The 13,683-nt window shown below is 47.6% G+C and overlaps 1 protein-coding gene across 20 annotated transcripts in view; it reads right to left on the bottom strand.

The window, feature by feature from the left end:
• Positions 1 to 13,683, bottom strand: part of LOC129826373 (ankyrin-1-like) — a 200,687-nt gene that overhangs the window by 7,557 nt on the left and 179,447 nt on the right. For 15 of the 20 annotated variants that reach the window (XM_055887022.1, XM_055887029.1, XM_055887026.1 and 12 more), the window contains 4 exons: positions 7,037 to 7,754; positions 6,291 to 6,666; positions 3,021 to 3,104; positions 2,352 to 2,495 (listed from right to left, as the gene is read on the bottom strand). In XM_055887022.1, coding sequence (XP_055742997.1) covers positions 2,352 to 2,495; positions 3,021 to 3,104; positions 6,291 to 6,666; positions 7,037 to 7,754 — 1,322 coding nt within the window. The other 5 variants (XM_055887033.1, XM_055887032.1, XM_055887034.1 and 2 more) reach the window with 3 other exon arrangements.

The following is a 13,683-nucleotide window of genomic DNA, read 5'->3' as shown; positions in this document are numbered from 1 at the left end:
AGAAGAGGGACAGAGACAGATCGAAAAGAGGATGAGAGTAGGATGGAAAGGTGGAAGTAACAGTTAGGGGGAATTAGTGGGAGAACAAAAAGATGGAGAGATAGAGGAGGGAATCAGGAGATAAGGAAAGATAGAGGAGGGAATCAGGAGATAGGGAGAGATAGAGGAGGGAATCAGGAGATAGGGAGAGATAGAGGAGGGAATCAGGAGATAGGGAAAGATAGAGGAGGGAATCAGGACATAGGGAGAGATAGAGGAGGGAATCAGGACATAGGGAGAGATAGAGGAGGGAATCAGGACATAGGGAGAGATAGAGGAGGGCATCAGGACATAGGGAGAGATAGAGGAGGGAAAGATAGAGGAGGGAATCAGGAGATAGGGAAAGATAGAGGAGGGAATCAGGACATAGGGAAAGATAGAGGAGGGGAAGATAGAGGAGGGAATCAGGACATAGGGAGAGATAGAGGAGGGCACCAGGACATAGGGAAAGATAGAGGAGGGAAAGATAGAGGAGGGAATCAGGAGATAGGGAGAGATAGAGGAGAGAATCAGGAGATAGGGAAAGATAGAGGAGGAAAAGATAGAGGAGGGAATCAGGAGATAGGGAGAGATAGATGAGGGAAAGATAGAGGAGGGAATCAGGAGATAGGGAGAGATAGAGGAGGGAAAGATAGAGGAGGGAATCAGGACATAGGGAGAGATAGAGGAGGGAATCAGGACATAGGGAGAGATAAAGGAGGGAATCAGGAGATAGGGAGAGATAGAGGAGGGACTCAGGAGATAGGGAGAGATAGAGGAGGGAATCAGGACATAGGGAGAGATAGAGGAGGGAATCAGGACATAGGGAGAGATAGAGGAGGGAATCAGGACATAGGGAGAAATAGATTAGGGAAAGATAGAGGAGGGAATCAGGACATAGGGAGAAATAGAGGAGGGAATCAGGAGATAGGGAGAGATAGAGGGAATAGTGGGACAGTGTGTGAGAAGTGAAACAGGAGGTGGTGAAGAGGTGTATGAAGAGACAGGAAGACAACAAAAGGAGAGTAATGGAGAGAATTCAATGATGGAAAGACAGCCAAGCCAAGAGAGTTGGGGTAGGGGTTTGGAAAGACAGACAGGAAAAGAGAAAAGGGAGAAGCATCAGAAACATTGACATGGAATAGAGAGTACTGCAGGTTGGAGTGATACAGTGATACAGCACACAGTCAGTTAAAATGGACCAGAGTCTTTGAATGGATGGAGGTAGAGAAGACAGATAGGCAATCAGTCAATGTGGGTTACTGAAGGGGAAAGAATGGACCTCATTACATTAGCACAGCAATAGAAACCAACCAACACCCCGCCATTCATATCAACTGGAGAGAAAGAGACATTTATCTATGTATTGACTGGAGACACAAAGCAGATATCCATGACTGCTGTTAGGAAACCTGGAAGTATTTGTTTTTTGTTTCAGCCAACGCAGAGAGACAGTGCAAGCTATCAGAGCAAGATGCAGTTGTGGATTATTTGGTTGGTCCTACATGCAGGTCAGGACATGATGGGGAAATTAAGCACGGATGAGTGAGGCTTGCAAGGTGGATGGATAGTACACTAAAGCAAGGAGAATCCAAGAGGCTAGTACACTACAGCAAGGGGGAGCCAAAGGGATAGTACCCTACTGCAAGGGGAAGCCAATAGGATAGTACCCTACAGCAAGGGGAAGCCAAGAGGATATTACACTACAGCAAGGGGAAGCCAAGAGGATATTACACTACAGCAAGGGGAAGCCAAGAGGATATTACACTACAGCAAGGGGAAGCCAAGAGGATATTACACTACAGCAAGGGGAAGCCAAGAGGATATTACACTACAGCAAGGGGAAGCCAAGAGGATATTACACTACAGCAAGGGGAAGCCAAGAGGATATTACACTACAGCAAGGGGAAGCCAAGAGGGCAACACTCACACAAGCAATCTTTTTTTCTTCCGTTTGTTTGTAGCTAAGGGGGTTGGGGAATGATAACACAGGTTGATCTAAATTACAAACACACATACCTCATTCACACACCACAGGCCATGCAGGTTTAGCCCACTATGGTCTAGTTTCGACTAGCAGAGGAATCTATATATCCCAGCACAGTAAAGAGTTCCTAATTCCCAGCTACACCCTAGTCATCTTCTGTAGTGGTTGATTGCTACATTGAGTCCCTATATACATTCAAGACAGTATACATGGGTCCCTTTAGTTTGAGTCCACTTTGTGAATCAATGCTCTTCCTATGTCAGATGACTGAGTTTGTTTAGAGGCTCAGCCCCTCGTACAGTAGCCCAGGTGAGTGTGGCCTGGCTGATGCAGGTCAGTGGCCCACCTTGCTGCTCAGGACGGCGTAGTTCATGAACTGCTCCGCCTCAGCCTCCAGCTCATCCTGCAGAGAGCCATCCACACCCACTGAACGCTCCTGACACCCCTCGTCACCTGAGCCCTTCCCCCTGCGCACCACCTTCCGCACAATCTATGCCACACACACACACACACGGACACACACACACACACCAGGGGAGGGATAGAGAGCAAGATGATAGAGGGTGGTGGGAAAGACAGGTAAAGAGAGAGAGAGAATGAGAGAAATGCAGGGAAGGAAGGAAAGATTGAATGAGGTTGAACCTACACGTAAACTCACTATATTGAGTTCTCTGTGTACCTCTCACTCACAGTAAAGGGCCTTAATGTTCATTAGAAAACACTGTCCTGGTTATATGTATCATCCTCATTATAGCTGTGACCCACAACCTTTCATACAGTAACTACACATGACTGTGACACGTCATTTTCCCATGCCGCGATTACAGAATCATGACATGGGAATAAGTCAAGGCATGATGATGAATGTGATGGTTCTTGATTATCAATGTGATAATCATGTCTATGAGGATGAGTGTAGTGAGTTGAACATGAATAGTAACAGGGGGGAACAGGTAGAGAGGCCACAGCGCAGGGCTGTAGAGTAGAGAGAGGCATGCTGGGATAGATATCTGACCTTCTTGGTGACAATGTTTCCGTGCTCGTCTGTGAACTGCTCCTCGCTCACTTGTTCCCCTGGGAGATCCTTGGCCTCATCACCCTAAGAGACAGACAACATGTACTGAACATCACAGAACAATCTGTCATACTGTATTACACATGGTATATTGTACCACATCACACACCTGCTCATAGATTCATGGCAAATTAATCAACAGCACACACTTACACAGTAAGGAGTCTGACTCAGAGAGAAAACCAGGAGTCAAACAGAACAAAAAGTTTCCTGGAATCTAGAGCACTTTAAAATAGCCCCTCAGAGAGAGAGAGTCTCATCATTTAGCCATTGTCACCAAGCCCAACCCCCCGAGACAGAGAGAGAGAGAAACAACAGAGAGAGATACAGTAAAGATCAGGGGATCACTAATGGCACTGCTGTGGTGTTATCACTAATCTAATCACAGTGGATAAGGTTCATTACTCCCTAATAACATGGGAGGCGCCAGCACAGCTATTTATAATCTGTAAAGGTCCCACAGTTTAACTAGTGAACACAAAGCTAGACAGCTAGCTATATGGTTATGGGAAAAGCTGCCCTATCCCCCACAATCCATAGAGGCAGGAATTAATAGAGTTATTAGAGGTGTTGAGGAGGAGGAGAATATGATAATGGGGGTGGTAGAGGACTACAGTCCTTATTAGGGCCGGGATGATGCCAGTATCGCGATACTTGTTAGTATTGTGACAAGGAAACAAAGCACGAAGTAGATGTAACTTCTTTAGGAAAACAGCCCTAACGTTGGAAACAAACATCATTATGTCATCCAGAGTCACATTTAGTTATTTTCCAAGCTTTAGCACACACTATTGTACATACAGCAGGTTTTTAATGGACCAAAGAGTTTGGTCTGCTTCGTGCTATAATTTTTGCCATGGAAAAAACATTGCGATACTGGTATCGTCACAGCCCTAGTCCTTATTATAGGGAGTTTAGAGACTGAGCTGAGCTCGTAGGTTTAAACACTCACAGTTAGACCACATAGGTTGAACCATTCACAGCCACAACAACACGTATAAGGCCTGTATAAGTGGGTCTCAACTGTAGGCCTATGGTTTGTTTGAACATCCCTAGTTTTCTTCTTACCTCCCTCTGTTACTATCCCATCTCACCTGGCCAAATATGAACAACACGATCCAGAGACATGTTCCTTGAAAATACTGCAAAACAAAAGTTGTGCAAACTGCTTCTATCATGTATCCTGTATAATTAAATTCTACAATATAAATTAATGACTGTTTTATTAACACAATCTTTGCTCACTGAACCCATTACAGCGGAGAAATTGCAGTGTCAGAAGTTAATGGAGTAAACAAACAGAGAGAGGTGTGTCTCTCCACTCGCCCCTGACCAACATTTCCCTCTGTCGCAGCCAAACCTTAAATCACCTCTGAGCTTTACAATTACCTCTGAGCTTCACACGCACACACGCACGCACGCACGCACGCACGCACGCACGCACACACACACACACACACACACACACACACACACACACACACACACACACCGTTTGTTTCCACCACGCTTTCTTTTGATGTGTTTCCATTGCTAGTCAATTCTCTCATCCTTTCCTTCCCCACCCCCTCCCCTCTCTGTGGGGTACCTTGAGGATGACCCTGCGGCGGACCACGCGGGTGGTGACGTTCTCCTCCTCGTCGGCCACGCCCTCAGCCTCACCCAGCTCGCGGTCCAGCGCAGCATGCACGTAGGAGAGCACAGAGCGCAGGGAGCCGCTGGCTATATGGATCACATTCTGACAGCTTATCACCAGGAAGGCCAGCAGCACAAAGCTGAAGAGCAGCTCAGTTACCATGGCCCACATCACTGCCCCTCCAAGCTTCTACCTCTGGGCAGAATGTGTCCAACCAAGCGATCCAGTGGAGCACACTACACACCCACTCTCACACACCCACAACACACACTAACAAACACAGGCCTGTGCAGGCTCTCGTCGACTCTCCACCGACACTTCTCTCCGTCAGTCTGGAGCAGCAGCTGCACTCTCGGGCTTTCACTTCTTTCAACAGGGCTGGCGTCGTCTCCTTCTATCTCTCCCTCTGTTTGTGTCCCTTCTTCAGCTCCACTCCACCAGACCCTGTTCCCTCTTTCTCTGGCTCCTTCTCTCTTGCTCTCTCAGTCTGTCAGCTGGTCAGTAGGAATGGCTGACCCATGCCATCAGATCCAGGCGGCTGCAACCTTGGGAGGCTCCTATTTCCTCTCCCTCTCTTTCGTTCACCCTCTCTCTCTCCCCTCGTCTGTGCTTTCAAAACCAAACCCTCTCACCCTTCACCCCTCTGCTCTCTCTCTCTCCTAGCCATATGATCCGTAGTCTTTAAATACCTCTGGCTGTTCTAGAGAGGTGCTCTGCTCTGTAAGTCTGAGAGGCTGAGTGGCTGAGAGGGAAGAACACTGAGACACTTGCACCCCGACCTTCAAACCTCACTCAGGAACTCTCCCTCTGGTACACACAACTTACATTATTACTTCTCATGGCATGTAGGTACTGTATATATTCCACCACACATACATACGTTATTATTCTGTAATGGTTTGGGATCAATTTCACTTACACAGTACAGTAAGATGCAGATAGTCTGCAGCAAGACCATTTCCAGCCACTTGTTCTCCATGGGAAACAATGTTATCTGTGGTAACTGTACCAACACACTGGCAGTCACAATATAATCACCTACCAGGGATAGCCCACAGAGACTCAAACAGCAAAAGTCCCTCTTTGCCCTCTCACAGCGTGGTAAAGTTGACATGTCCTTTAGGGTGCTCTGATTGGTCTGATGCAGTGCCAGTATACTACAGTAGATGGCACGTGTGATGGGGTGGGATTGGGGATCCAGTGACAGGGGCTGCTATATTTGGCTTGACAAGCTGTTCCTGCCCTTCTTGGGCCTTGTGTGTGTGTGTGTGTTTATATGGGTGTGGGATTACAGTACCATAAATAATGGAATTCAGCCATAGCCTACTGCCACTGGGTTTGGACTCTGGTCAGACAACTCCTACAGCATTAACACAGTTTTTACATGATGAGCTGGATCATTTACAGTCCTGTCCATAACTAATGTATTATAGCTGCCTTTAATCAATGTTTACTTACCATCTCAAGGATATGTCAAAACTTACCTATGCATACTTGGGCCAGAGTTATTGTACTTCATTTAAGTGTCGTATAACATGTGATAGCTAAGATAATAGCATGGGTTTCCCACTCACCTGCCCCCTCAGGCGTACTTCGTCCCAGGTTCGCAGCTCTGGCACCCTGTGAGGGAACCCCAGGCCCTTCTCAAATGGCTGGGTGCCCCTGAAGTGCCCACGCAGGATCTCCGTGTGCCCCATGTCCCGCACCGGCTGAAGCAAGGCCTCCTGGGACACGCGGGACTGGCTGGGGTCCACGTCCATGGCGGCACGTACTGATGACATCATAGAGTCCATGGCCTGCCTGGGTTTGGCTGCCTGCGAACCCACCCAGGCCTGAGTGTGGTCTGTGACAGGTTGCCAGCCTGGACCCGACTGCTCCTGCAGGTAGGACAGGAAAGAGCCTCCACCACCTCCACCGCTGCCTCCACTACCACCACTGCCACCACTGGACCTAAGGAGGCAGAGGATGAGTGACAATAGGAGCAGAGAGATGAAGAGAGGTGGAGAGAGAGGACAAGTGAGAGGAGAGAAAGGAGAAGTGAGAGGAGAAGAGACAAAGGGTCAAAGGAGGAGAAAAAGGCCAATGTGTATCAAATGTGTGTCAAACATAAGCTGACTCTATTATTCCTTCATAGAACACTATTTTACCAGAAGCAAATATAGTATTATTAGGTTAGGAAACACAGCAACATTGACCTGTCCTGAGGCTCAGTGAGTTGTCTCAGAGGTGAGTGTCTGGACTCTGGACCACCCCCTGTCTGGCCAGTGCTGTGTCCAGCTGAGCTGCAGACTGACTGACTGAGGTCTGAGGACACACTCACCTGTCTCCATTACGATCTGCCACGCGGCTCAGACCGGGCGACTCGCTCAGCCGGGCGTACACCCGCTGCTGTTGTCCTGCAACAAGAGAAAGCCCTTCCTCTGAGCCTGTCCCTCCTCCTCCTCCTCCTCCATCTCCACCAGCCATGTTGCCTCCGACCGCTGCTGCCTCCGACCTCACGACATTTGACACTTGACCTTTGTCCAGCCCATTAATGTTGTTGACCGCGGCGGCGATGGTGCCTCCGAACGAAGAAGGTGTGGCAGGGGTGGCGGTGCTGAACGAGGCAGGGGTGGCAGGTGTGGCGGTGCTGAACGAGGCAGGGGTGGCATGTGTGGCGGTGCTGAATGAGTCAACAGCCCCCATCTCTGAGTTGTCCTCCACCAGCTCCATAGATCCACTCAGCCCCCCGCCCCCACCGCTGGCCCCACTGCCCGGCCGGCCCAGGCTCCCATAAGGCAGCCCCAGCAGCCCCTCCGAGTCGTCGGCATTGCTGCACTCCAGCGAGGAGTCCTCCACGGCCACTAGGGAGGGGCTGTTGCCAGAGGGCCACACCTGCACATCGGACATCTCCATGAGCGTGTCCTCCTCAGTGGTGGCCATTGGAGCACACTCCAGACTGGAGACTTCCTGCCAGTAGGGCTCGTTGCCCAGCGGGGAGGGCAGGCTGTACTGCATGGAGGGAGGGGAGAGCAGCTCCTCCTGCATCAGCCCGTAACCTGGAGCGACACAGAGAGAGGCACACTGACACGGGCCCCCCGCCTTACCTCACCTCGCCCCCCACCTCGCCCCACCAACACCGGGAGGGACCCCAGGGGGGGATGTGCCCCTGCCCAGGAGCAGGGCAGCCAGGGGAGGTGGCAGAGGGGGAGCCCAGGGGGAAAGGAGGGAGAGGGGGAGAGGAAGGGGCCAGACAGTGGGATCTCAAGAAGAGGTGCAAGGAGATGGGGGCAAGGGAGCAAGGGGGACTTCTGGGGGGGGGGGTTAACAAGCCAGATCAGCCAGCACTGACAGTGAGAGCAGCAGTGGAGGCAGCAGCAGACACACAGCCAGAGCCAGAGCCATGGCCAGGGCCAGGCAGAGAGACAGACCAAGAGAGAGAGGCCCGCTGGTGACTGGTGCTGCTCCGCTGTCTGCCACCTGCAGGTAGAGGGACAGGAGTTACTGCCTCTGCCCCGAACCAACCTGGGGCTGGGACACACACCTGTCCGCCTGGGACACACACTTATACACACGTACACATGCCATACACACGTCCCTACACACAAAGGTTTACCCACACACACTCACACACACACTAACTGTCCCACACACGCACCCACACAAACCAGGCAAGTTAAATATTCTAGTCAGGCTGAACAGCATGCTTGCAAGCAATCTTGTTCTTCAACAAACGCACAAACACACACTCTCACCTATCCACCCACCACAACAGACATTACAGTACAAACCTTAGAAAACAAAAAAACACAACCACATACAGGTACACACTACACACATACACACTCAACGATGCACTCACACCACACATACATGTTTATATACAGTCATTTAGTATAGCTCACAGCAAGCATAGCTGCCCCAAACCCCATTTTATATCAACAGGGAATCTAACGTTGAGAATTTGCTATGCATGATGACTGATGAACCTTTGACTCAAGTCACTCCAACAACACCTCTAGTTGAGAACTGACATTTCTTGTCTGGTATCAATAAGAGTGCTTTAAGTTTTGAACATGCAGTGGTGTGGTGCATTAAGCATGGTACGTTCTCTTTTGTGGACAGCCTCTGAACAAGAGAACGGTGCCGAAGCTGCTTTCTGTCTGCTCTCTTCCAACTCTCACGCTAGCTCACATTTCAGTGGGAGTGAACTAAATATCTACTGTATGAGAAATGACCTGAGAGAGATAGCCAAGTAAATGAAATGTCAAAATCAAGGTCAGGAAGACCAAAGAAACCTTTTGATTAGTTGAACAACCATCAGGCAACCATCAGGCCTCGACAGATACAGCGGTACTGCAGTTGAGGAAAAGTTGTCCGTGCAGTGCAACTAACTAAGTATGGCTGTAGTAAAATACTATTGTGCAACAGTAGCTACTGTACTTCTCTGCAACTGAGATGACCATGAGGAACAAATATATTTTGAATCAGACAAATAAACCCAGTGATGAATGGATATGTATATAAAGACAAATTGCCCCATTTAATTCTGACTGACCAGTGGTAAAAATGGAATTGATTACATACTGGCATCAACCGAGAGAAGATACTAGATTTAGCATGAGGTGGAGAAGACATGAGCTTTGAGGAGGGAGTGGAGGAGGCAGTAGTGTGTATGTGTGTGTATATTTGTGTGTGTGTGTGCAAGCGTAAGAACACTATGTGTGTGTGTTTGTGTGTATGCATGCGTGAGAGAGAGGTGCAACATGATTCATTGTTGGCGGTGAGTTATGTTGAATGTGCAGTAGGTATGAGGGACACCAGCTGGCCACCTGGACCTCTCATCTCTCTGAGTTACAAGACAGCAGAACCCCTCTGAAGACCTCCCACTCAGAAGGCCATACTACCGGGGAGGCTGTTTACATGTGGGTCACAAGTTCAACACATTTCTCTATATCAGTTATTCACATACCAAGCATCCTTCAATAAGATATACATAAACCCTGTACTATAGAATTCCCTTAACATTTCCACAACCTTTAAGACTTCCAGATGACAAACTTTCCTATATACATTACTCTATAGCCAGTGGGGTGAGGATGATTCATGTCATATAAATATCACAGTATGTTTGTAATACCATCTTTTGAGGTTGTGTATGTTGTTACGGAACCAATATCTACCCTGCTAATATTGTTGCACTTGCTAAGTTTAGGGGTCTTAGTCTTAGTTAACTGGTCTGTAACCTGATTTAAGATGTGCATCTATGTGAGAAATCAGTGTATGAGGACGGTTGTATGTACATGTGCCCAGGGAGACAGCCACCTAATGTGATTTAACAAAACATTGTTGGTATCCGTTATACTGGGAGTTACAGGTTTGCCAATACAAAACGTTGTCAGAGATTTTTCAACTAGCCTGGTATTTGCGATACTATCTTCGTTCTCGATTTGTTGAAACAGGAGTCTCCTAAAATGTCTGTGTCCAGTTGCAAGGAGTCTGTTTGAATTTAGAAAATGATCCATAATTATAAGAAGTAAAAGTTTTGCTCCATGAAGTAATCCAACAATGTGTACGCTGCCATTTTAGCTATTTCAAGTCTTCTCTCATTGATCGAGACAGGTGTCTGTCATCATGACATGCAGCACTTTGGGGTGGACACCCACTTTTCATCAATGAGAGGAGACTTGAAATAGATAAAATGGCCGTGTACACATTTTTGGATTACTTCATGGAGCAAAACATTTATTTTAATAACGGAGCATTTTCTAAATTCAAACGACCCCCTGCAGCTGGACACGGACATTTTATGAGACTGTTTCCTCAAATTGAGAATGATGGTAGGTTAGTTTAAAAATACCAGGTTAGTTTAAAAATCTCCGGTGATATTTTTAATGGGCAAACCTGTAACTTACAGTATAAGTGTTACAATCTATAGCTAGTCCAGGGCCAGCTCTGTCATGACCTCTTGGTCAGCCAATCCAAGCAGATTATTCATATGTTCATGGTGACAAAATAAATATGTACAAAAACCAAACTATAAAAGGCATGCCAACTAAAGAGGTTAACTAACACAAAGAAACAAACAAAGGCCGCCTGAGAGGCTTCTGGCCTCCTCTCTCTCCAGGACGGACAATTATCTTGATCGCTGGCACCTGAGGAAATATCAAAGCTTCCTGGCAGAACAGACTTTGACCCGGTTGGTGCTGCCACCTAGGGATGGAGTTTGGAAGGATATCCTGGTAGTGTGTCTATGCCCTAACACTAACCTTCCCCTCATATCATAACAATGTGCACTTGAATAATCTGAACACTTAGCTGACAATAGTGTCTCCTGGTGATCAATATGTTTCTACTGTACATGGTTTTAGTTTGTCTGTTTGTGTCTCTTACAATCTAAAAAAACATGTCAAATCTGTGTGTTAGTGTGTGATCCTGCCATCCAGTCTCGTTGCCAGTCCTTCTCTCTCTCTATGTTTGTGTCTGGGGTGGTGTCACTCCCATGGTCAGTTGGACAGTGACAGAGAGAGGGAGGAGGGGATGGGGGATTATAGGAGTGTGTTAGTGAGAAGGAATGAACATGGTGGCCTGACCCTCCTGGTGAAAGACAACACATTGTAAACATAGAAAACTGGCTGAAGCTCGCATACAGTACACAGTGAAACACATACAGTACAGAGTGAAACATATACAGTACAGAGTGAAACACATACCGTCACACACAGACTGGAAAAAGGCACACACTGAAATACACAAAGACAACACACTGGACAAAACACATAAAAACACAGACGTGTATACACACACACGCACGCACGCACGCACGCACGCACGCACGCACGCACGCACGCACGCACGCACGCACACACACACACACACACACACACACACACACACACACACACACACACACACACACACACACACACACACACTCACACACACACACACACACACACACACACACACACACACACACACACACACACACACACACACACACACACACACACACACACACACACACACACACACACACACACAAACAGAAACACACACACAAACAGAAACACACACCAACGCGCAAAGAACAGAGAGATTCAATGGAAGGGTCACATGAACACACTCCCCACAAATATGAGGTGAGTGACAGAGAAGGGGCATAAATACTACATCCCCTAATTCTGGAGTGACTCAAAGACACATGACAATCCCACACATACACACAGACAACAGACCAACAACACTTCACAACACTCATACATGAACAGAGCAGTCACAATACACGGTTAAAAAAGGGTTCAGGTCCTTTTTTTTACCACCCACGAGGAATACAATATTATAGAGGATCTAAACAGGCAGACTAAACAGTCGGGTCATTCCCCAGCATCACAGGAGGCTGCTGAGGGGAGAACGGCTCATAATAATGGCCGGAACGGAGCAAATGGAATGGCATCAAACACCTGGAAACCATGTGTTTGCTGTATTTGAAACCATTCCACTAATTCTGCTCCAACCATTACCACGTGCCCGTTCTCCCCAATTAAGGTGCCACCTATGCCCAGCATGCATACCATGCAATATCAGTCTGTTAGTAAAGCAGCTACAAGGCGCAGAGGCATGCACAGCTCCCAGACTAAGACTCCCACAGGTCACTGCAACTGCAACCTCATTACAATGCTTCCATGCAAGCATATCGGAGGTGGGAGACGAGAGTGGGCCTCATGCAGCGCAGGGCAGGGAGGAAAACACAGATAGGGAACATAGGAGGGAAGAGGACAGATAGAGGAAGACAGAAAAAAGACAGGCCCAGAGAAAAAGAGAGACAGACAGAGACAGGAGACAAGGAAGAAAGAGGGAGAGATGGACAGAGAGTGTGACAGAGCGAGGGACACCTCCCCCTTCCGGGGGTGCTGAGCACACAGTGTGTGAGGGGGATTGGTCACAGAGCAGACGGTTAAAAAAGTGGAATTTTCAAGAGTACAAAAATAAAGAGTTATAAAAAATTATGCATAACTGGTCGTCAAAATAAAGGTGAGGGCCAGAGGTCAACATGAGGTCGGAGGGCATGAGTTCAGAGGTCGGAGAGGAGGAGTGAGAAGGAGGAAGAGTAGGGCGGCTGGGCTGCAGATGACATGTCCGGAGAAACACAAAGAGAGAGGGGACAGATAGTCAAAGGGAACAAGTAGGGGGATCCCAGAGGAACAAACAGTACACCGAACGGAACGACCCCCTGTCTGAAGAGACTCATACTACGCAGCCATGCAGAGAGAAAGTCATGTGTTACCCTTACAGGAGCCTCCCAAACCTCTCTGGTATTACGAAACTGATCACAGCGCTTTTATTGAATCACAAATGATGTGTCTGACTCAAACCACTCAAAACACTAGAGCTAAGAAAGGGAATTGAATGGCAAAATCACTAAGAGCCCAATGTGACAAAAAAAAGGAAAAGACAGGGACAGGTAGACTGGAAGGTACCGTAAAAATAAATGTTTTACACTATGTCTAAAGTATAGAAAAACAAACCTGTTTCCTATAGATAGTCTGCCTGGGTTAAGAGTATAATGTGGGATTTAGTTGAAGTCTCCAGGTTTAGATTCCCACTTCAGAATCTATTGCTATCTCAATTCCTATGACTGTGAAGGTGAATTAGGGAACTCTTGTAATAGTCACTAAGGGAGTTATCATCTTCCAGACTGACAGTGAGCCAGAGAGTGAATCCTCATTCTGTACTATCCCCTGATATCACATACTGTGTTATCTATCTACATCTCTCTTTGTCAGGAACAAAACTGTTCATAACATCAGTCATACCATCAGTCTGAACTCATGTAAATCATAAACCTCTTGAAAATCATTGTTGTAATAAACACACAATACCATATCTGGAGGTCAGGTTGGTATTGTCCCGTGAGAGTGTGACCCCCTTGTTACACAGACAGACAGACAGCATCAAAGGAAAGAGCTTTGGGAGGCAGACTGGACA

This window comes from Salvelinus fontinalis, chromosome 28 (assembly GCF_029448725.1).
Source record: "Salvelinus fontinalis isolate EN_2023a chromosome 28, ASM2944872v1, whole genome shotgun sequence".
Lineage (NCBI taxonomy): Eukaryota > Metazoa > Chordata > Actinopteri > Salmoniformes > Salmonidae > Salvelinus > Salvelinus fontinalis.
This window is presented reverse-complemented; position numbering and strand designations above follow the sequence as displayed.